This window comes from Mustela putorius, unplaced genomic scaffold (assembly GCF_011764305.1).
Source record: "Mustela putorius furo isolate JIRA1106 unplaced genomic scaffold, ASM1176430v1.1 tig00003853_pilon_pilon_pilon, whole genome shotgun sequence".
Classification (NCBI taxonomy): domain Eukaryota; kingdom Metazoa; phylum Chordata; class Mammalia; order Carnivora; family Mustelidae; genus Mustela; species Mustela putorius.
The window spans coordinates 78,914,476-78,937,914 of NW_025422005.1; the positions used below are offsets into that span (position 1 = coordinate 78,914,476).

Consider the following 23,439-nt stretch of genomic DNA (forward strand, 5'->3'; position numbering starts at 1 on the left):
TTAGGCTTTGGAGTCAGAAAACTTGGGTTGCATTCCCAATCTGCCTTTACTCATTCTGTGACCTTGAATAAACTTGCTGAGCTTGATTTTTCCCATCTGTAAGATGCGATTAATGAGTGGTGATGAAAAACAAATACATATGAAAGTGCTTTATATTTTTTAAGTGTTAGAGTGAATATAGGGTTTTTTTTTCCTTTTTAATTGGTAAGTTACCATACTGAAAATGGCCTAAGCTTCAGAGTTAAATAACAGCCTGTTTTTAAATTCCAGCTCCATTACTTATTATCTGTGAGATTTAGAACAAATTAGCAAATCTCTCTAAAACTATTTTGTATCTGTCAAAACACCTTGTTGTATGGATATCTGAAAATTACATGAAGCAGGGAATACGAAAACTTCTGGCAGTGCATTAATTCATAAAAGGCACTGATTTGTTATCTTTTGGGCCCAACCTCCTTTTCCTGCAGCATATTCCACTCTGCCTCCTTACAAACCCTATTAAACAGAGGCTACTTGAATTTTCCCAATTTAGATAGTGTACTGCATGATAAATGGATCAATGAATAGTTTCTGCTCCATCATGAGGACATGCTCATTTCTTCAAGGTTTAGTTAAAATGTTGAGACCACTCTTAAATCCTACCCTAATTCCTAATTTGTTTCTGAGGTTAAAAATCATACAATTGTATTTGACTAATTTGTTCTTTTGACTATCTAGGAATCAAATTATCAGGTTCTCCCAGCTCTTTCTGTGAAATAGTTCTTGGAATCACTTTTCTTTTCAATCCTGTTTTGCCATTCCTTCAGTGTAATGATTGTTTTTAACAACTGTGACTATTTATGAGCATTGTAGTTCTGGGATAAAGACTTTGTATACATTCTGCCATTTGATCTTTAAAACACCCTGTGAAGCAGCTATTCTTATCCTTATTTTATAGATCAGGAAAATCAAGATACAGCTTAGATACACTGCCTAAGTTACAGTTAGTTGAGTGGCAGAGTGGGCACCAAACCCAGATTTGAAGCCAAAGCCTTCAAATGAGTGGGGATTTTTCAGTTGAGTAGAACAAAAGTTAAGTAGAAAAAATAAGGTTTTTTAGAAGAATACTATAAATATATACAGAAAAATAAAGAACCACAGGAAACTGTTTCATGAAGGTCTACTGTCTATTTTGAAAGCAGACTACACTAACATTCTAGCAATCCAGTTATTTTGTTGGGCTCTCTGACATGAGTGTTTGAGGCCCTAAAGCTTTTCTCCTTATTTCTCTTGCACTTATTTCCTAACTACTTCTTCCTTATGTGTTTGGCTCTCTCACTTCTCTCTTACTAATATATAACACAAATGCTTTACTCCAATTAAGGCGATCCCCTCACTGTTCCAAAACAATTTGTCTCTACAACTTTGTTGAACACACATACTTCCTCCCTTTCTCTCTATCTTTCAAGACTTCTTCTCAATAGCTCCAGTGGATCCTTGAGTGATTACTATGTGTTAAAACCTTTTGCTGACTCATGATGAACCCACAACATGAGTAAGAAATAAATCTTTTGAGATTTATCAAAAAATCTTATCTGAAAAATGGAGATTAAAATAGTATCTAGCAAATAAAGTATATCTGAGGATTAAATGAGATAATACAAATAAAAGTACTTAAGGGATACCTGCCTTCAGCTCTGGTCAGTTGTTCCTGGGACTCTGCCAGCAACAGGCTACCTGCTCAGCCAGAAGCCTTCTCCTTCTCCCACTCCCCCTGCTTGTGTTCCTTCTCTCACTATGTTTCTGTCTCTGTCAAATAAATAAATAAAATCTTAAAAAAAAAAAGTACTTAGGTTAAATACAGATAAAAGCCCTCAGCACAGTGCTGAGGAAGAAGTATATAATAGACGTTAGTTATTTTTTTAAATTTGCATTATCACCAATTAGCAATTAGTCTGTTAGCAATGACAAATGAACATAATGAAGAGTGTAACTGCTTTTTTAAATGTTAACCTTCAAATTCCAAATGTTGTAGATTATTGTCAGTAATTTTAGCTGAAAACCTGGGCAGCTATGAATGAACACATTTTAAGATAACTACTATAGAGTTAGCCTACCTCATTATAAGAATAGCTCTTATTTATATATATATATATTTATATATCATATATTTATATATTTCATATTTTTATATTTTTACATATATTTTTAAAAAAATAAATGTTGGAGTACCATGAAAAATAATAATGTTTCATATATATGCACTCTAAAACTCTCAAGCTTATTATGGAAAAATTATCCTTGTTTTCAAAACCCTATTTACACTAGGGATATATTGTACTATAAATAACAATTTAAAGATTTTATTTATTTATTTGACAGACAGAGATCACAAGTAGGCAGAGAGGCAGGCAGAGAGAGAAGAGGAGGCAGGCTCCCTGCTGAACAGAGAGCCAGATGTGGGGCTCCATCCCAGGACCCTGAGATTATGACCTGAGCAGAAGGCAGAGGCTTTAACCCACTGAGCCACCCAGGCACCCCTATAAATAACAATTTAAATATGGGATCTAGGTTGACATATTTTATGACATCTCACGCTATTTTTAAAAAGATTCTATTCATTTATTTATTTGAGAGAGAGGGAGGGAAGGAGAGTAAAGGGGGTAAAGGGAGGAGGAGAAGGAGAGGGAAAAGCAGATTCCATGCTGAGTGTAGAGCCTGAGGAAGGGGCTTGATCCCACAGCCCCGAGATCATGACCTAAACTGAAATCAAGGTAGAGATTCAACCAACTGAGCCACCCAGGCACCCTGACATCTTGCACTATTAAATTTAATTAAATTTTCTCTCTAGCCATATTATGTATGGTTTACTATTGGTTGAAGACTGCCCAGACCTGATAAAGATAATAATGAGCACTAACATCTATCTTAATTCATCATAATGTTAAAAGTGCTTTTACATACAGTCTCATTTGACTTTGAATCCTGCGAGTTACATAATATTTCCATTTCTAGTTGAAGAAATTGACACTCAGACAGTTACCTGTCTAAAGTAACAAAAAACTGGGACTGCAACCTAGGTCTCTTTACTACATATTTCATGCTTGTGCCATCACAGAACTCTGTGGTAATAAACTATTACTGGAGTAAGAACTTCACATGTGCTCTATGGATCCATGTATCATTAGCCTATAAGTCTATGCAGCATGAGTGTTATATAAAAAAGCAAGATTGGGGGCACCTGGGTGGCTCAGTGGGTTAAAGCCTCCGCCTTCGGCTCAGGTCATGATCCCAGGGCCCTGGGATCGAGCCCCACATCGGGCTCTCTGCTCCGAAGGGAGCCTGCTTCCTCCTCTCTCTCACTCTCTGCCTGCCTCTCTGCCTACTTGTGATCTCTGTCAAATAAATAAATAAAATCTTCAAAAAAAAAAAAAAAGCAAAATTGTGATTATGACATTTTTTTTTCAGAAATGAGATTTGGGTCAGCAACAACGTTGGTAACTCTGGGGAATTTTTTGCTAGCTAGGTTTTTCAGACTAATACACTTGGTAAGGCCAAGATAAATTTAGACAATATGAGTGTTTAAATGGAAAGTAAACTGACTTAACAAAAACACTTCATGAAGTGCCAACATCTGAGCCAAAAGTTTCACATTCCTATTTTGAAAACATTTAAAAATACGGTTTTATCAAGGAAATTTTGTTTTGCCTAAACATAGTATCACCGAAAAACAAGCATCAGTACTTTACAAATTACAGAAACCACAAGTGTACTGGAAAAATCGCTAAATAAAAAAAGTGTAGTTAACTAAGATCTCCAGGTGCCACATCTAGCTCTTAGAAGGAAATAAAACGTTTTAAGGCAACATTTCAAACAAACCAGTTGCTGTCTAATATATCAAGAACGTATCTAAAAGTTCCAAAGTAATATAAATAAATAAATAAATAAAGATAATAATGAGCACTAACATCTATCTTAATTCATCATAATGTTAAAAGTGCTTTTACATACAGTCTCATTTGACTTTGAATCCTGCGAGTTACATAATATTTCCATTTCTAGTTGAAGAAATTGACACTCAGACAGTTACCTGTTTAAAGTAACAAAAAACTGGGACTGCAACCTTAAATGGGATCTTTTAACTTTTAGAAATTGCAACGCCCCACTATTTACAACATAGCCTCTCCTTCCAAATGACAGTATGGCAAATTCTTCGAAGACCTTGACATATACTACAAGCCACCCCGGAGAGAAGCAAAGAGAAGAGCTGCTTGATACTTTTTTTTTTTTTTTAAAGATTTTTATTTATTTATTTGATAGAGAGAGATCACAAGTAGGCAGAGACGCAGGCAGAGAGAGAGAGGGAGAAGCAGGCTCCCCGCTGAGCAGAGAGCCCGATGTGGGGCTCGATCCCAGGACCCTGAGATCATGACCTGAGCCGAAGGCAGAGGCTTAACCCACTGAGCCACCCAGGTGCCCCAGAACTGCTTGATACTTTAAACTACTTTTTCAGAAACAGCCTTTCCAGAAGCCAACGTGCACTACATCATGAAAAACGGTTGGGTTGGAACCTCTTAAACGTGGCTCATTGCATGCCACTCATTTCCACTGCGTTAGATCTTACTTCTAGTTTCTCCCTTAGTTATTAGCAGGTCACTTCTCTGTTTCATTTCACATAACACAAGGAAACGGGTAAAGGACCATAAAGAGCTTTGATCCGAACAACGTCAATCAGATATCCAAAGCCTTTCTTCCGGACGATGGGGTTAAGCACACAACGTTCTGCTTTCCCCCATCTCATTCCTGAACCCAGGCCTCTTTCTTTCAATCCCAATCCCTCCTTAAGAGATAGCAAACAGAGTTCCTCCGACGAAATTCAGTGCTCCCGTGTCCTCAAACAAGGCTGGGAGGAGGTTTTGAGGCCTCAGCTGGCAGAGATGGTAGAGGTGACCCACCCACGCCCCATCCCGTCTGGCGCCGCAGCCGGAGAGCAAGCGCGTGCTAAGCGAATCTCCGGTACCACGAGGCGCGCGCTCGCCGGGCTGCGGTCCCAGTAAAAAGGTTGGGATTCTGAGGCGCGTGCCGAGACAGCAGCAAGCGGAAGCTGCTGGCAGCGAAGACCGACCGATCTCGCCGGGGCTGGTGGGGGAAGGGCTGCAGCCACACCCGGAAGTCGGTCTGCAAGGGGCGGGGAGGGGGAATAAGGGGGGGGGGTGAGGCTTCCGGTAGCGCAAAGGGTGTCGGGAGAGGCTTCCAGCAAACCTTCTTCCTTGGCCTCTGGAGGGACCACCGTTGCCGCGGCTTCGACTTCCACGATCTGCGTTCGGGCAAACGGCCACGGCGGCCGCTACTGTCGCTCCCGTTGTGCCCGGCTCTGTCAGTATTCGTTCCCAGGAGGCCGTCTCGGTTCCAGCAGCGGCCGCGGCCGACATGTTGTGAGGCGGCGGCGCGGGTGTCTGAAGGATGGTTTGGCAGAGGCGGCGGCAGCGGCTGCTGGCGGCGGCGGCAGCGAGGGCTCCGGCTCTTTAGAGCCAAGCCCGCTGAGTGTCCGCCCGGTACCGCGGTGAGGCCAGTGCCCCTGGACCTTGCCTCTGCTCCAGCGCGGTTGGGGACCGGTTAGGCGACAGCGCCCGCTCCTCTGAGGAGACACGAAGGTGGTTCCCCAGTGCTCAAATTTCCGGACCACCTTTGCTTTCTCCTCTCCGACCTGGGCAGTGCTGTCCCCGCAATCCCCAGCCCCCCGACCTCCTTCCCAATTTCGCCTAAATCTCTCACACGGGTGTTTCCCACCCTCGCGAACCGGCTCCTCCCCACCCCCCAACCCCCTTCATTTTCTGCACCCTCTTTTCGCGCTCCTGGGATCACACTTTTGAGGGCTGCCTTGGAAAAATCTTCGCGGAACAGTGGACCAGAGCTGGGGAGTTTTTTAAAAGTCGGGGCGCGCGCGAGAGGGAGATACGATGGCTTCCTCCTCTGGCAACGATGATGATCTCACTATACCTAGAGCTGCTATCAATAAGATGATCAAAGAGACTCTGCCCAACGTCCGGGTGGCCAACGATGCCCGGGAGCTGGTGGTGAACTGCTGCACTGAATTCATTCACCTTATATCTTCTGAAGCCAATGAGATTTGCAACAAATCAGAAAAGAAGACCATTTCACCCGAGCACGTCATACAAGGTAAGTGGTAGGTGTGGGGTTTTGTTTAAATGAGAACTGGGGACAGCCTGCTGGTCGCGTGACCCGTTCATGTCAAAGCCTTCATTCCTCTCCCCGGATAAGTACTGGCAGACGAAAAAGCCACGCGGGCATGGAAGCAGCGGGTCCCTTGAGAAACTCCTGTGTCGTATTATCGTGGTGGTGCTTTCCATCCAGCGACTACCAGTAAGGATGGCAAGCGCTTAGGTCCGCTCACTTCCTCCAAAGATAAAGTATTAGCTGCCGTCTCAGTTTACGGCCAGGTAAGCTGAAGCAACAAGAATTTTGCCTGCCTAAAGTTGAACCGAGGCATGACAACTGAGAAGTTGTCTGCCCAGGGAACCTCGATCATGGCATCTGGAAGAGGAACCCAGACTTCTCCCTTGGAAAGTGAAAATTCAGACAGGAACTTCAAGCATGAGTGGAGGCAGCACCCTTTCCCCACCTGACCTTTTTACCAGTGTAGAGGAAGAGAGAAATTTTCACACATGAGTAAAACAATTTGGAACATGAATGTGTTCAACGTTGGAAAGTTTGGTGATGTTGAATAGAGATAGTTTATTTTCTGCTTTAAAAATGATCAATGGTTCTGCCATTCATCAAGTTAATAAAACTCTCCAGTTCTCTTCTGTAAGAAAAGGAAGAATTATCTTTATCGTTTCTTCTTCCTTCTTTCCTTCTTTTTTTCCTCTCTTTCTTTCTTTGTTTTTCTTTTGCTTTGCTCTATGGAGATAAATTTTTAATACTTGGATTGGAAGGTTGTAAGAGATTGTTTTTTCATGGAACATTTCCCTGTCCTTTCCTGCTGCCATTGCTATTTAGATGTATATGCTTAAGCTTTTATTGAACAGCATTTCTGAAAGTTTCAACTGTTTCTGATCTTGAAAGGAATTAGTCCACTGGTAGGGATTTGGGGGACCACATTCTTATGGTTTGTTTCAGGCACAGGGAGACATATTTACTAGTCCTAATGTTTTGAAACCACTTGCAAATACTCTTTATGAAAAAGTTGTATTCAATTTGAGGGGATAATTTGCCTTTTATAAAATTCTAACAATTCCTTGATTGCTTTTGAAGCCAAAAAATCATGATTAATTTTAATTATTTTAGTAGGCAGGCTACTATTTTATTTTTTATAATTTAACTTTTTAGAGGTGACTTAACTGTTATTCTGAAGTGAGAACACATCTGCTCGTATTTGCCATGTCCAGTAGTTCACTGTCAATATTGACAAGAATGAAATGATTCATTTTTTGGTCCTTAATGATGTGTGCAAGATAGACTTAAGTACACTCTGCTATTTCCATTTCAGTATATGAGGAAGGAAAAAAGTCTCTAGGAAAAGCCATATTTGATTTTAAAGCTAGTATTTTTTTCTTCCTGTTTGGTATGCTGTATACTCTGGGAAGTACAATGAAAGTCAAGTTCTTTATTTTTTCCTCTAGTGTTCTATTTTTACCTTGTATGTACAATTGTCATAAGGCTTTCATAAGATTATCCAACACAGATAGCTACAATTTCCCTTTACAACTCATTAAAAAGAAAAAGAATTTTTTATCAACACTGCCTTTCTAATGAAAATTCCGTAAGATTTCCTAAGTACTTGCCTAACATTTGTTTACAACATAGAAGTGGGGATCATTCCAAAAATCTGATAACACATTACACTCTGTCTTCTTGGGGAGTTTGTTCTTTTCTAGGGGTATATTTAGATTTCTGATTGACATGGTGGAATAAAAAATGCAACAGCTGTAGCATGTAGTATGCTAAATAGCTCAACTTTGGAATATGCTAAATTCAGTTTAAGGTGTGAGTCAGAAAGTTCCAGTGAAAGCATTTTCCTTTGTGTACTGAGGATGATTGAATAATTTTTAAAAAGTCATTCATTGGGGGAAAAATAAATCATCCATTGACCTGTTACACTGTTATAAATTAAAGTTTTCTTGGTAACATTGCTGTTGCCCCAATTCTCTCCAGTTAGGGGAATAAAATTTATACATTATAATCTTTCATTAATCTCACATTGCTTAATCATTTTAAAGAATTTTTGTCTTGAGTGGTTACATTTTTTAAAAATCCTTAAGGAGTGTACTTTTTTAGGTATTTAAAATGTGTTTTTAGGGGTACATGGGTGGCTCAGTGGGTTAAAGCCTCTGTCTTCGGCTCAGGTCATGATCCCAGGGTCCTGGGATGGAGCCCTGCATCCCTGCATTGTGCTGTCTGCTCAGCAGGGAGTCTGCTTCCCCATCTCTCTCTTTCTGCCTGCCTCTCTGCCTACTTGTGTTCTCTGTCAAATAAATAAATACAATAAAATAAATAAAAATAAAAAATAGAATGTGTTTTTACAGAATAATTCTGGAAAGTTTGTGAAATCATGGTAACTATGACATTTTTATGCTTTTCTGTAAGCATTGATTATTTTAGTTTGTAGGGTAGATCCAAGTGGAATAATAATATATATTTAAAGTTGTATGATCTCACATGTTGACGTTCAGATTTTCTAGTAATAAATTTAATGAACTAGATTTTGCTTCAGGACATGTCACTTTTTCACTTGCTACTTTACCTTGTCAGAGCAAATTAAGCATTTGAGGCAGTTCTGTAGAATACAAGTTACTAAAGTAGAAATAATTTTATTGCCAGAAAATCTTTGAAATACTTAAATTTTTAAAAAAACTTATGAATGTTAAACAGCTTATTTTAAGAAAGTGGACTCGGTATTGAAGATCACAGATACACAGAGGGGTTCTAAGCTACAAAAGGTGTTCCTTTTATTTCATTGCTGGTTTCTGTGAACACATATTCTTTTTTTTTTTTTAAGTGTATTTATTTTAGAGAGAGAGAGTGCAGGGGAGGGGACAGGCCCCATTGTGGGGCTTGATATCATGACCTGAGCCAAAATGGAGAGTCAGATGCTTAACCAACTGAGCCACTCAGGCACCCCTGTGAAAACATATTTTTAAATGAATTTTAGCATAGTTTGTTGTATTATGGAAAAAACTGACATTGAGAGTTAAGAATGGCAAGTTCTACACTGGGAAGTCTTTGGGCTTCTGCAAATATGTTAAAAGGTTCCCCATTTATTTATGAATAATACCTAATTGTTTCAGGTATTACTTGCAGTTATTGAGAATCAGTTGAGGTTGAGAATCTTACATGATATGCTGTAATAAATAATTTTTTAAATGTATAGTGGTACTGATTGAAACATAAAGCTGGAAGTCTGTTACATTTAACCTTACAGCATGATGCCATTTGTTAAGCCAAAGGATAAGTAAGGATATTTTAAGTGATACTATTTTTTTGCATTTTTAATCTCCTGCTAAATTCTACCCCCCCACCACCATTTATAACAATAGTAATTGAAAGTAGTGGAAGTTTGAAAAAGTCTCTGAAGATCTGCGTTTTCAGCAATTGAGTTGCTCCAAGCTATCTATGTTGAAGGATTTTTAAAAATTCCAATCCCTCTCACACTGGTACTTTCGAAAACACAATAAAAATGGATCACTAGAAAACAAAATTTAAAAAAGACATAAGTAAAAGTTCAATTTTTGTTGTTAGATTCAATAGACATAAAATTACTGTCAATTTAGTATGAAGGTTCTTTTTTTATTGAGATATAATTGACATAATATTGTGTAAGGTTAAGGTACACAACATAATGATTTGATATATGTATAAATTGTGAAATGATGCCACACTAAGGTTGGCTAACACATTTATCACCCCACATAGTTAGTTTTGCTGTGAATGTTCCAAAATGCTTACTTTGGTTTTCATATTTAACCCATTGCAGATCATTATAAGCAATTCTAGCACAAGTGTGTGGACCACAGTTTGAGTGGATTTGCTCTAAAGCCTAAACCACAATCTATTTTAGAAAGTGGGTGTGAAGTAGTTTTTAAATCAGAGAATCTGAGTGATTGCAGAGAAGTTGTAATAATAATGGGAATGAGAATAATACAGTATTACCTAAATAATCATGCATACTCATATTTTTTCCAAAGGGACACATTGTATGTGGCATTGTACCATTTATCACATAATTAAGTTCTTTTCAAGTTAGGATTTTATTATTTTCCATAAAACTGATAAATCTTTGTTTTTATTTTCCTTCTGCCACCCAACAATTACTTTTTTTTTTTAAATTACTTTTTATTTATTTGATGCAGAGATCACAAGAAGGCAGGGAGGCAGACAGATAGAGAGGTGGAAACAGGCTCCCTGCTGAGCGGAGAGCCCGATGCGGGGCTCGATCCCAGGACCCTGGGATCATGACCTGAGCTGAAAGTGGAGGCTTTAACCCACTGAGCCACCCAAGTGCCCCCCAACAATTACTTCTGAATGCTACTAAGTACTTGGCACTGTATCAGGTACTGCTAAGGATAGAAAGATGAGGGGCACCTGGGTAGCTCGGTGGGTTAAGCCTATGTCTTCGGCTCAGGTCATGATCTCAGGGTCCTGGGATCGAGCCCCCCATCGGGTTCCCTGCTTAGCGGGGAGGCTGCTTCCCCTGCCCCCCCGCCCCCCCCACCGCCGCCTGCCTCTCTGCCTACTTGTAATCTCTTTCTCTGTCAAATAAATAAATAAAATCTTAAAAAAAAAAAAAAGATGGATGATATTTGGTTCCTGCTCTGCCATCAGTCTCATTATTATCCCAGATTCCCAGGAATAGTGATCCATAGAGGACGTAGTTAAGGGTCTTCAGAAAACTTTGCCAGGCTAATGAGCCAAGAAGTCACTTTGACCTATATTATCCTCTTAATATATTTGAATGAACTACATCACCCCCCCTTCCTTTAACATATAAACAAAAGAAAATAGAGAAATTTGAGAATGCTATTTTGTGTATTTTAATTTTTTAATGAAAAACTTGCATTATACATGTGAAGTACAAAGTAAGTCACACAAAGTCTTATAATAAAATTTTATAAGATTTTATCACTTTTTTATAAAATAAGAAGACTGTTAGAATTACTGTTGCTGGGTGGAAGTTTTACCTTTTTTTTTTTTTAACGTGGTTATCTTGTTAACATCTGTCTTTCAGATTGGAAATGTACCAAGTATTTTTTCCCCTAATATACCATACTCTTTTCTGGGTGTAGTTTTAAAATACATGGCAGAGGATAGCAGACAGACCTCTAAGGAGCAAGCGATGTATGTGTTTTAACCACTTTTTTTTTTTTTAATTTTTCTTTTCTGGGTTTTACTCTGATATCCCTAGAGCTAGGGCCATAACAGTCCATTAAGTCTCTTTATACAAACTAGAAAAAGGCACTTTTTCCTTAAAAACCTTTATTACAATGTGCCAGAAAACTGCCATAATAAACATACAAATCCATGTTTACAGTAGGAATGGCCCTCCTTAGATATGGTACTATAGTTCACTGAATAACCTGCACCACTGCAGATAATGGCCCTGCTTATGAGTCATTTCCCTTATCCTTTAAGATTCTCTTTTGTTTAAAATAGGAATGATTATTACTACGTGGTAACAAATGATGTAAAATATCTCCTTGTTTAGAAGATACTATAACCACTTATGGCTATCTGTTAGCCAAAATGTATTTAAAATTTGGATTAAAGTCAATGTAGTTTTTGAAATTAAAGTTCTGGCTCTTCCTTTTGAGCCATTTTGTTGAGAGTATAGATTTGTATATGGAAGCTCTTTGAATAATATTAATATTAACCTTGGATTCACTCGAAAATTTTTTGAAGGCAGTGCTCTCAACCTTAGATGTTTTTAAAGGTGAGTTCTTTGTTTTCTTTTTAATTTTTAACTCAAGCCATCCATGGCTAAACATAGTTTGGATTGGATTTTTTTGATGTCTAGTATAGTAATTTATGATATTTTGAAGAGTTATCTTCATTATATTTATTAATTTTATAAATTTAATATTTTATATTATGAATATATTCATTCAACTTGAATTTAGTGTAATAATGCATATCTCTAAATATAATTGTGTCTTGTACACTTATCAGGGCACTCTTATTTTTTTAATTAATTTTTTTTTTGGTAGAGCACTCTTTTAAATGTAAGAAAAAAAAAAGATGAATAATATATAGTCCAAGTGGTTAAGCGAATCTTATGTGCTATAAACTGTTAAATGCCTTAGATTACTTGTTGATCTCACAATCCAAAAATAATAAAAATATAATAATATGAGCCATCCTTTGTTCTAGGCTCTTTTTTTATATTAATTCATTTATTCTTCACAGTAACCTGATCTGATGAGATATGGGTACTGTTCTTGTTTTAGAGGCACAGGTGAAGGAACTTATCTAGGGTCACACAGCTGGTAAGAGGCAGAGCTGGGATCAGTCTCTGGTAGCCTTAGGGCCTAGAGCCTGCATGTATAACCACTGTAATACATATGTTTTAGGAAGGTATTAAATAGATGCTACTCTCAAAGAAGGAAAACTGAAACTTAGAGATACATATCCAAGATTATATGAATATATTGACAACCAAATTTCTAATTCTAAGATAATCTGTCTGATTTTACAGCAAGATTAATTCTGTTTAGGAGGATCAGGCAAACTTGATTTGAGCCATGAATGCATTACCATCAGTATGAAAGTGGGAAACTGAGGTCTGCTGGGAAACACTGAGCTGTCAGATTTAGCATAAGTATGTAGGGACTTAATGGTAGAAATAAAGATGGGGCTACTTAGGATATAAGCCTTTCTTCAGAATATGAGAGGAAATCATAAGCCATTTTTGGTTTCTTTTGGTATTGTCTCCAGCCAGTATTACTGAAAATATACTATTACGTTCATGCCTTTAAAAAAGAGAATAGGGTGCCTGGGTGGCTCAGTGGGTTAAGGCCTCTGCCTTCCGCTCAGGTCATGAATCCCAGGATCCTGGGTACAAGCCCCGCATCTGGCTCTCTGCTCAGTAGGGAGCCTGCTTCCTTTCCTCTCAATCTCTCTGCCTGCCTCTCTGCCTACTTGTGATCTCTCTCTGTCAAATAAATTAATTAATTAATTTTTAAAAAGAGAATAAAGAAAAAACTTTGGCTTCTATCACTGACAATAATCCGTCTGTCAATTCAGGTGAAAAATGCAAGTTGCCTAATCCCTCACTTAATTTTTTGCTATACCCCAAGCTCTTTGAGGTCAAGAATTATGTGGTGGTGACTTTGATATACAGAACTCAGAGTAATGCATTACTGAAGTTTTTTTTGGGGGGGGGCGGCAAAGAGGTTCAATAAGTTAATATAATTAAAATTCAAATAATAGTACTATGCTATTTGGCATCAGATTATTTCTAAAGAAGATTGATACAAACAGCTTAATATCTGAAGTAATTAAAGTTATTTATCATTTCAAAATGTCATTAAAACCACAGCTTACACAGGAGGGAATGTGTGTTCATAGAGTTGTATTTGGTATCCTCCCTGAAAAGCAAATCCCTGATGTTAGAATTCAGGGTATCTTTACTGAGGTCACTCTGGTTTACAACATCATAATTGTTGAAAAACTACAAGAACTGATGAACTAATTTAAGTTCATGTGCTATGTTTTTCACTACCTATATTTCATCATTGGGTCAGAGAACGGAAGTGCCTTTGGGCCACTTATCAACAGATAGAAAACTATAAAATATAACTTTAATTACTCTAAACCAAAAGGAAACTTAATGCTTTGTTGTGATTACAGAAGGCATTTAGAAAGTGCATTATTGTAAAATTTTCTTTCTAAATGTGAAAAAATGAGAATTTTTTGTTAATGCTTCTATCTTTATAGTTTTCCTTTATCCTGATTTTCTACCACATCACTTGAAATGTTTTTATAGTGCTTCCTGTTAAGTTTTATTTTCAAGGGAAACTTGTTGGCTGAATATAAATACTGAATTTCATAAGTTATTTCCACCAGGATTTCTTAAACTTGGCAGTTTGAGTGTTTTTGCTAAAAATAGTTTTCTGTTGATATATTGTACAAAAGAACTTATCTATTCTTTCATCCTATCCTACTAAAACTTAGTACATGTGTTACCAGCCTACTTTTTCTAAGCCAAATGGCACAAAATATGTTATTAACAAATAGATTCCAATTATTTCCCTTTTTTGTATTCTTTGACAAAGTGACTGAGTTAATAATGTTTGATTTACTGTGAGTGGTGTAGGAAAAAGGTTTTCTTACTAAAAGCACATGTTCTTACGTTGGACTTTTTTTTCATAGAAAGTGTTTTGGTTTTTAAAAAATTAGAAAGAGGGGCACCTGGGTGGCTCAGTGGGTTAAAGCTTCTGCCTTCGGCTCAGGTCATGATCCCAGGGTCCTGGGATCGAGCCCCGCATCGGGCTCTCTGCTCAGTGGGGAACCTGCTTCCTCTTCTTTCTTTCTGCCTGCCTCTCTGCCTACTTGTGATCTGTCAAATAAATAAAAATCTTTTAATAAATAAATAAATTAGAAAGAAAAGAAAAAGTAAATGGCCTATGCTGATAAATGTTCCTCAAATTTTGTCTAATTTGCAGTTTAATATTAAAGTTGATAAAATAGATTTAGCCATTTAGCTAGTTGCTGTGCAACTATAAAATAGGTAAAATTATTAAGAGAAAGCTACCCGCTCCCCCCCACCAAAAAAAACCCACAAAAAGTTAATGTTACATTAACATTAACAAAAATTAATGTTCTGTAGATGGGAAAAAGACTAAATTTCATCACTCTTTCATGTTTTCCTATTTTCATTTCCCTAGCACTAGAAAGTTTGGGCTTTGGCTCTTATATCAGTGAAGTAAAGGAAGTCTTACAAGAGTGCAAGACTGTAGCATTGAAAAGAAGAAAGGCCAGTTCTCGTTTGGAAAACCTTGGCATTCCTGAAGAAGAATTATTAAGACAGCAACAAGAGTTATTTGCAAAAGTAAGTAATGCATTTTAAATTATTTTCTCCTGAGTCCTACCCTATTTGCTAACAGAAATCTTACTGGTTTCTGAAATCATTTCCTAAAATCAACATACATACCAGAGGCTTAAATTTACACATTTACACATTAAGAAACAGATTCAGAGATGGAGAAACTTGCATGAAGTTGTACATTCATTTGTTCTACGTATAATTACTGAAGTCCTCACTACTTACCAAACCTCGTGCTAAATGCTAGGCTTATAATAGTATACAAAAGGGACATGGTTCTTGCTATTCTGAAACGTAGTTTACTGGAAAGGATTGAGTTAAATAAATAAAATAAGTAAGTTCATATAGTTAGGAAGTGTTGGAGTCTAAATTCAAAACTCATGTCTTCTGACTCCAAAACTTGCTCTTTCTTCATTAACATGCTAATGTTGTAGCCACCATTTTGTCTGCTTAACTTTATTTTGGAACTTTTCAGTGAAATATGCTTATTCTTTCCAGGTCAAAAAGAAGAATAAAAGAAATCTGCCAAATCTGTCTTTACTTTTCTATCCTTGACTTCTGTTTTTTCCTCTTCCTTATTTCCCTTCTTTCTTGCCCTCATCTATGGAGTCATGATCCCTTAGTATTTCTTTGCTCTTGTGAGAAGATCATCAGAGAGAGAAAATTATAGCACCTGTCTAGTACTTCTTCCCCAAAGCACAAAACAATTCAGTCCAAAATATGGAAGGAACTGTTAAGTAAATATAGTACCTTTTTCATCAGTTTCATTTCATTTCATTTTTTAGACTTTATTTTAAATACTAAAACAATAGCAACCTCATTTGAAGCTGTCTTCCACCTGCTGGCAACAAGTATTTGGAAAGGGGGAACCATTAGTATACTGAAATTAAGGTTAACTGTAAAGTATAAATGAATCATTTTAGTATTTGGGAGTGAGATTCTTTAAACATAGTGAAACTCTCCAAAGGAAGAAGTGAATTAGGAAGTAGACACCTACTCTCTTTCACACTCCTGTTTTAGAAAAAAAAAAAAACTTGGGGTACATTGAATAAGAGGCAAGAGGGAAAAAAAATTAGAAAAAGTACCACTGAAAATTTTAATTTGTGAAAATGAATATAAATAAAATTTATCAGTCAACAAAGATTTTAAAGGCATGGAAATGTTTTAATTTACAGACAGCAAAGTACGGTTGCTAATATGGGGCCTTGGTACTTAAAAGTCAGTTAAATTTTAATTGTAACCAGTACATGTCTTTGCAGATCACTGAATAAACTATGAGATCAGCGCCTTTTGCAATTAAACCTGTGTAGAGACCTGAGATTATTTGTGTGTTTTTTTTCCTGTGCTATGAAATTATACCTATTTATAGTTGATTGAGGCACAGAGTAGGTATTCCTAAGTTTATTAAATTCAAATATTTGGTTTACCCTATAATTTTCTTATGAACTCTTTTTTTTTAAGGTTTTATTTATTTGTTGATTTATTTGAGAGAGAGTGTGCATGAGAAAGAAAGAATGCAAGTGGGGGAAGGGGCAGAGGGAGAGGGAGAAGCAGACTTCCTGCTGAGCACGGAGCCTAATGTGGAACTCCATCCCAGGACCCTGGGATCATGACCTGAGCCAAAAAGGCAAATGCTTAACTGGCTGGCCAAGCCATCAAGGTGCCCCATTATGAACTCTTAAAATGTTTTTCATGAAGCACTCTTAGTCTGTTTTACCCTCCAGGTACTCCTGCTGTAAAAATAAATATGCCTGGGTGTTAGAATAACTATTTTCCATACTTATTAAATAAAAATGGATGAAAGTGGTAATGAGAATATCTGATTTTCTAAACAAAGAAAGTTTTTGTCTTGTAGGACAGGTATATAGGTACACTAACAACTATAATATGAGGCTGACTGTTTCATGAAGAAGGTATAAAAAGATCCCAAGTACAGAGACCTCACATTAGATTTTGGCGGTGTAAGAGTGTGCCAGTTATTTTGTATGTGAATGCTAATACAAATTTAAACCCAAGCCGATTTCATCACAAGTCTCCTTATGAATGTTGACAATGGAAGGAATACCTTACCTGTAGTATAATAACAGTTCTGGACTGAAAAGCTGGGCCAGAAAATTTTCTTTTTTGCATAACTCGGAAAAACAGCTAGTGTGGTTTTCTTGTTGACCTCAGCAGATGAACTGAGCTAATAGTGTTAATTCACATTCAAGAAATTATCTGAATCTTGATTTATGTAGATTCGTGATCCACATGCAATATTAACTAAATTAGATAGCTTTTGGGACTCCAGGGTGGCTCAGTCGGTTAAGTGTCTGCCTTTGTCTTAGGTTGTCCTGGGATCAACCCACATCGGGCTCCCTGCTCAGCAGAAAGCCTGCTTCTCCCACTGCCTGTCACTCCCTCTGCTTATAGTCTCTCTCTCTGAAAAATAAGTAAATAAAATCTTAAAAAATTTGGATAGCTTTTACATCTTCACATGTGTACATAGGCTCTCCCCACCCTTTTCAATATCCATTAGTGATTGAACTTCGTAAACTGGCATTGAAACATTACAGTGTTTTGTTGTAGCATTTGATGTAGAATCTTTTATATACACTTGTAGTAGGTGAGAAATAAACCAAATTGCAAATCCTTTTATTAATCCTTGAATCCCAAACTATAATACTAAGGTTTTGGGGTGCCTGGGTGCCTCAGTCAAATAAGCATTTGTCTTCAGCTCTGGTCATGATCCCAGGGTTCCTGGGATTGAGTCTTGCATCAGGCTCCCTGCCTAGTGGAGAGTCGGCTTCCCCTCTGCCCCTCTCCCCTGCCCATGCTCTCTCGTGCTCTCTCTCTCTCAAATAAATAAGATTTGATAAATAAGATTTTTAAGATTTCAAATAAAATCTTAAAAAAAAAACCCTAAGGTTTTGGTCCAAATTAATTAGAGTAAGTTATATTTATTGCATTCTGTTACCCAATATGAGTGTATTTTTATAAACATAATTATGTTTAAAGTTTTAAAAAGAGGGCGCCTGGGTGGCTCAGTGGGTTAAGCCACTGCCTTCGGCTCAGGTCATGATCTCAGGGTCCTGGGATCGAGTCCCGCATCGGGCTCTCTGCTCAGCAGGGAGCCTGCTTCCTCCTCTCTCTCTCTCTGCCTGCCTCTCTGCCTACTTGTAATCTCTGTCAAATAAATAAATAAATCTTTAAAAAAAAAAAAAAAGTTTTAAAAAGAAAAAACATGTGCCAGTTGCTAAACAGTTTTCTTGGGCTGAAACCCACCTTTCTATGATTTGATTTGTGACCAGGCCTAGTACTTTGCAAACCGAATTTCTGCTTTTCTTGCAGACTTCATTACGTACTCTGCTGCCAGTAGGGGGTTCTGGAGGGAGATTGCCAGGCTGAAGGAGAAGGCAGCACTTAAACTCCTTTCTTTTACTTCCTGTTGGCTTCAAACTGAATAACTTACTAGTGCTTCTTCATTCTGGCTGCATCATTTTTGGGGTTTTTTTTTTCCCCTGTAGCAGGAACTGGATCCAGTTCTTTAATTGTTACAGAGCCAGCCTAAACATTCATTCTCTTCTTCAGGGATGTGGGTCTCAAACCTTGAGGCACTCTGCGAAGCTCAGAGATGCTTTTAGCAGTCAATCTATTCCCCTTCGTCAAAGGTCTAAGTTTCAGTTCCATGGATTGTTCCTTTAAGCTTCTGAGTTTTAAAAATTCCAGCCTCTTCCTTTGTTGCCCCAGTGTTAGGGATGGTGGCTGGTTTTGGTAGTTACCAGTTGCATGATGTCTTAGTGTTCCTTTCTTGCCTTTTCAATGATGTAGTTAACAGCTTTATACTTAGTTAACAGTCCTTTATATTTCCTTCTCTCTATTCCCCTAACTAGTGTGACTTCTATCTTGATTAGATTCTGAATGATACAGTTAGGAATCAGGAAAATACTGAATGAATAAAATAGTATTTCAGTTTGAGTTGAAGGAAGAGTGAAATTTTGGTAGGTGAAAATTATGAAATTTCAAATAGAATGAATATCAGCATGAGTTAAGGTAGTGAAAATGGGAGGGTATGGTATATCTGGGAAATATTTTATGTTCTAAGTTTTCTTGGAGTACCAAGTATATATTACAAAAGTTGATTTTGAAGATAGGTTGGGGCAGGCAGTAATTTTGAGGACCTTGAACTCTAGGTTGAGAAATTGGACTTAATTGGTATAACAAATGATTTTTTTTAAAGTATAATAATGGCCTGATTAGAATTCTCCTTTAGAAATGTTTAGATTATAAATTCATGACAGATTATTAAGAAAAGTTAGGAATGTACACGGTAAAATCTTAATGTTAGAGTTATCCTGAGTATTAGCATTTCCCCACCAAATATTCATTCAAAAAATAGTGGAGACCTATATGTTGGTAATGCAACAAAGAGTATGAAAATAGTGTCTACTCTCAAGTCTAGTGTAGAAAAAGGATAATGTGCTCAGATAATTAAAGAATAGAGTAGATAGGTATAGGAATGCGTAGAGAATTATAGCATATGAAATAGAATATACAATATTACCTAGATGGATCAAGAAAGACCAATTTCTATTTGAACTGATAACTAGGAATTGGCCATGCATAAAGGAAGGTGGAAGATATGAGCCAGGCTTAAGGAACAATTTTGAGAAAAGGCAGAGAAGGAGAAACAGCATTGTTTTGGTAGAAACCAATGGGAAATTATATGATCCTTTCAAGAACACATTCATTTTTTTCCTCTTGTGGGATTTTTCTGTGAGTGGATGAAATTAAGTTGGGAAAGAGCTTTAGCTGTTGCCAACAGTGTGTGTAATGTGTATGTTTGTATCTTAGTTTCTAAGATTATTAAGAATAGGGGCACCTGGGTGGCTCAGTCAGTTAAGTGTCTGCCTTTGGCTCAGGTCATGATCCCAGGGTTCTAGGATTGAGCCCCACATCGGGTTCCCTGCTCAGCAGGAAGCCTGCTGCTCCCTCTCCCACTCCCCCTGCTTGTGTTCCCTCTCTCACTGTGTGTCTCTCTCTCAAATAAATAAATAAAATCTTAAAAAATAAAATAAAATTACTAAGAATAAAGCTTTAGAATATAAAGCTTTATTTATTTATTTTTTATCTCTCTCTCTATCTATCTCTCTATTTATTTATTCAAAGTAGTCTCCATGCCCAGTGTGGGGCTTGAACTCCCGATCCCAAGATAAAGAGTTGCATGCTGTACTGATTGAGCCAGCCAGGTGCCCTGGTTTCTAAAAATTCTGTCATGGTTGTTGGGGGGATATATATCAGATGAATGGATTTTAACTTTCTCACGTAAATTCAGTCCTGGATAAGTGCCTTTTCTCTAGTGTGTGTGAGAAGGGTGTACGTGTGTGTATATTTATGGAGATGGGGACAGAAGATAAATGTATGTATTGAGTAGGGAACTGTGAGAGAAACAAACATCAGCTTGCCTGAGTGGCTCAATCGGTTAAGTATCCAGCTCTTGATTTTGGCTCAGGTCATGATCTCAGGGTTGTTAGAGACCCTGGTCAGCTCTGTGCTCTGGACAGAGTCTACTTATCCCTCTCCCTCTGCTCTTCCCCCAGCTTGAGTGCCTCAAATAAATAAATACTTAAAAAAACAAAACCAAACAAACCCCTTAAACATCAAGTTAGCTATTGCATTCATGTATAGTACTCCTTAAGAGTTAGAGATACTATACTAGACACTTTTAAGCCACAGAAATAATTTTTAGATTGAAAAGTTGTTTACATGTTATTTGTAAGTTGAGAGGATAGAAGAATCAAGTGAAACAAAATGAATGAGAAGCAGAGAAAGGAACCAAAGAGAGGACATTGTGATTTTTCTACCAGCATTTTCCACTTCAGTTGAGCCAAAGGTCATAAAATTATGTGGCATAAAGGGGACTGTCTATGAAAGAACCAAGTATTGCAAAATGTCCTTGTTTGACAGAGAGGCAGTCATCTATATTTTCTTATGTAGTTCATGTTTTCCAGATGTATAACAATTACAGAGTGTTTGGAAAATAATCCAAATTTGATGATTATGTTTGTAATTGGCTTACTTTATATTTACTTTATATTTAATACAATATATATATTTATATATATATGTTGTGAGTTTTAAAAAATATATATTACTTGTTTTTATGTTTTTGGTGTTTAGGCTAGACAGCAGCAAGCAGAATTGGCCCAGCAGGAATGGCTTCAGATGCAGCAAGCTGCTCAACAAGCACAGCTTGCTGCCACAGCTAGTGCGTCTAACCAGGCAGGATCTTCTCAGGATGAAGAAGATGATGATGATATCTGAAATTTACCAGCTGAGTTTCTATTTCCTCTATAAATGTTTCTCCCTGCACAAGAAAACAGTGAAAGAAATGCTTCTCTGTAATTTTGTATGCATTTTGGTGGACTTGCCATTGGTATTCTAGGGATGTCTGTTGTTAAGTTTCATCTATTGTGTGCTATTCATGTAAAAACTGTCTCTTTGAACTATTGAAAATTTAAGGTTCAGTATAATATCAATTTTGAATTTTTAATGGTGTTTATGAAATTTTAGATAGCAGTGAGTCCTTCATTTGATCAATAAACAGTGTTACAGAAAACGTCAGGTTTATAAAATGCAGTGAAATTTATACATACAGAAACTCTAAATCTGCATTTGCATTTCCTCTGCCCTTTTAACTAAACTAAAAATTGGGAATTTTAAATTATTGGGGGGAGGGAGTTGTGTGATGCAGTAGATGTTAGATCAGGTTGGTGAAAAAACAAAGAGTTCAGTTTTGTAGTATCTGAATTTTTTGTCTTTTAAAATGAGTATATATATATATATATATATATAGGCAGTAAATATATATGCTCAGATAAATATACTTGTTTAAAAAAATCTCAAAACATTCAAAAACTAGGAAGGAGTATGTTCAATAGTTGTATAAATTCAGTGGGTTATGTTTTTGATTTTGTTTTTGTTTTATGTAGAGGTAAAAACTACAGTTTTATTATGGCATAATTCATCTTGAGCTATGCTATTTACATTTCAGAGACTGCCCAATTTTGAGGATTCTCATGATTCTTACTATTTCACTCCAATAATTGTTAATAGTATTACTTGCTTAGTCCATCCATGTTTATTGGACCTTGTAAAACAATTGCTTAATGGAGATTCATGAATATTCCAACCTTTGCTGTGGGAAGAAATGAAAGTTAATAAGCATGCTTACTGTAAAAGAGGGATTTTTTTTGTAATTTAACTTGTAGTTATAGTTTACTTATTGTTTGTAGCGTTACTTTTACATTTTCTTGACTAGATGGCCTAGAGTGTCCAATGCTTCCTTTTGAAATGGCATCATTGTCTCCATCATAATTGAGTGATAGCTTTAAAAATGATTGGCTTTATTTTGTTTAAGAAAGCATGTCATAACTGATCAGCCCTATATGAAACACAAGTAATTTCAACCTACTCATTAAAAGGGAGAAGCTTTACTTTGGTTCCAATAAATAAAGTATGGTAGTGATTTTTATAGGAATCCAGTGAGTTGAAGAAATGGCATATTATTTGTATTTTGGAAACAGAATGGAAAAGCCACTTAAGATAGTATAAAGTAATCTAAATTCCTATGTCATTTACCAAATCATTTAAATTTTATATATTCAACAGGCCCAAGGATAAATTGTGGCTGCTGGGATTCAAATTTTAATTGAAGAGCTAAATAAGTAAAGTTTATAAGTATTAGATTTCTTAATGACCTTATTTTGCAGTTTTGGAAAAAATGAAATATTAGCATACATTTATTAAATACACTTCCTCCATGCCATGAAAAGGTTGATTTTGCTGGATGTTTTAAGTTGAAGTTGCTACTGTATTCATGAAGTGCTTTGGACAAGATAGAAGGGGTTGTTTTTTTAAAAGTTTAAGTACCAAAGGTAGTCTAGTCTAAGAAATAATAAGTTAATAAGTGTTGGCTTTTCTAATTTGTACTGTAACATCCTTATACTTTGTATTTTAAGATTATCCTTTTCTTAAGTAAACAACTTAGATATTTTTCCACACTTTTTTTTCCCTGATGCAGAGTTCAGGTTAATTAATATTTTACTGCATCTGATAATGTATTATATGTTTGAAGCCCAGTGACTTTTCATTTTGACATTCTTGTGATTTCATATGCTGTATTCTTCAAGCAATAAAATTCTGATGTGTTTTATAAATTGTTTTTACATTTAATAGTCTACACAGATTAGCAGCAGATGTCTATTATTAACATTTTTACTAGTTTCAAGAATCTTAGGCCCAGAAAATATTTTGATCATTTGATATATAGTACCTGACTTTCTCCTTTGTTTATTGTTATTTCAGAAAATGTGGTTTTACTTGTACTTCTGTAATTTACAGTTCTAGGATCTAGGCATAAC

At 36.7% G+C, this 23,439-nt stretch overlaps 1 protein-coding gene across 2 annotated transcripts; it reads left to right on the plus strand.

Annotated features, from left to right (window-relative positions):
- Positions 1-5,210: 5,210 nt before the first annotated feature.
- Positions 5,211-23,235, plus strand: DR1 (down-regulator of transcription 1). Of its 2 annotated transcripts, none has more exons than XM_045064879.1 (3): positions 5,211-6,159; positions 14,880-15,043; positions 15,536-16,114. In XM_045064879.1, the coding sequence occupies exons 1-3, from the start codon at positions 5,940-5,942 to the stop codon at positions 15,590-15,592; spliced, it is 441 nt and encodes a 146-aa protein (XP_044920814.1). In that variant the 5' UTR covers positions 5,211-5,939; the 3' UTR covers positions 15,593-16,114. The 2 variants fall into 2 exon arrangements, with proteins under 2 accessions (XP_044920814.1, XP_004752637.1); XM_004752580.2 differs by lacking the exon at positions 15,536-16,114 and adding an exon at positions 21,197-23,235 and having other exon boundaries at positions 5,218-6,159.
- The last annotated feature ends 204 nt before the right edge of the window (positions 23,236-23,439 follow it).